The sequence below is a fragment of the Sinocyclocheilus anshuiensis genome, unplaced genomic scaffold (assembly GCF_001515605.1).
Source record: "Sinocyclocheilus anshuiensis isolate Anshui unplaced genomic scaffold, SAMN03320099.WGS_v1.1 scaffold1016, whole genome shotgun sequence".
NCBI lineage: Eukaryota > Metazoa > Chordata > Actinopteri > Cypriniformes > Cyprinidae > Sinocyclocheilus > Sinocyclocheilus anshuiensis.
This window is the reverse complement of record NW_015552618.1, coordinates 386,861-387,305: the sequence shown is the minus strand read 5'-3', so window position 1 is coordinate 387,305 and position 445 is coordinate 386,861. Positions and strand designations below refer to the sequence as shown.

Here is a 445-nt window from a genome sequence, read left to right as displayed (position 1 = left end):
TGAGGGTGAGTAATTAATGACAGAATTTTCATTTTTGGGTGAACTATCCCTTTAAGGCATTAATATACACTTAATGGATTCACAACCATTTTTCAGCTGTACTTATTTATCTTTTTATTTCTATTCTTTACTAGAACGGGGTGCCAGACCGGTGACAAATTTCTTACGGAATCTTTCCGCCTTATCCAACTGGCACTCAGTATATACATCAGCGATTGCCTTCATTGTGAGTGGTTTTCCATCAGTTTTTCATATTTACACATATAAATATACACTGTACATATTACAAATCCTCTATCTCTTTTAGACACATATTGTCAGACTCTGTTCCGTGTTTTGTTTTTTACTCCCCACGTGCTTTCCATGACCCGTTTTCCCTCATGTGCAATTATGTTTATTGATCCCAGGTGTTTCTCGTCAAGTCCTGTGTATTTATAGTGTTTCA

At 36.2% G+C, this 445-nt stretch overlaps 1 protein-coding gene across 4 annotated transcripts in view; it reads left to right on the top strand.

The window, feature by feature from the left end:
- The window catches only part of gramd4a (GRAM domain containing 4a), a 64,111-nt gene that overhangs the window by 52,466 nt on the left and 11,200 nt on the right, over positions 1-445 (top strand). For all 4 annotated transcript variants that reach the window (XM_016457426.1, XM_016457425.1, XM_016457427.1 and 1 more), the window contains one exon: positions 135-226. In XM_016457426.1, coding sequence (XP_016312912.1) covers positions 135-226 — 92 coding nt within the window. The remainder of the gene's footprint in view (positions 1-134; positions 227-445) is intronic.